This window comes from Arachis ipaensis, chromosome B06 (assembly GCF_000816755.2).
Source record: "Arachis ipaensis cultivar K30076 chromosome B06, Araip1.1, whole genome shotgun sequence".
Lineage (NCBI taxonomy): Eukaryota > Viridiplantae > Streptophyta > Magnoliopsida > Fabales > Fabaceae > Arachis > Arachis ipaensis.
Window position 1 is genome coordinate 120,981,493 of NC_029790.2, and position 279 is coordinate 120,981,771.

Consider the following 279-nt stretch of genomic DNA (forward strand, 5'->3'; position numbering starts at 1 on the left):
TTTATAGACTAATTTAAAAAATAAATTATCTTTTAAGAAAATTTTAAATATTACAAAATATTTTCGACAGTAAGCAATTACTAATAATGGACTACGTACTCTGGGCCAAGTGTATCAAATTCTTTGTTGCTGTTGACTGAGGTGCATTCTTCAATAATAAATCAATAGTTGAAGAATTGAGGCAACAATTTTTACCTGAAAGAACAACACGGAATTATACTTTCATAAAAAAAATTTGAATGTAGATAGTTATTAAAAGGAACCAGAAATCAACATGTA

General features: G+C 26.2%; 1 protein-coding gene across 3 annotated transcripts in view; it reads right to left on the bottom strand.

Annotated features, from left to right (window-relative positions):
- Positions 1–279, bottom strand: part of LOC107648418 (triacylglycerol lipase 2) — an 8,608-nt gene that overhangs the window by 2,093 nt on the left and 6,236 nt on the right. For all 3 annotated transcript variants that reach the window (XM_021104897.1, XM_016352289.2, XM_021104898.1), the window contains one exon: positions 100–195. In XM_021104897.1, coding sequence (XP_020960556.1) covers positions 100–195 — 96 coding nt within the window. The remainder of the gene's footprint in view (positions 1–99; positions 196–279) is intronic.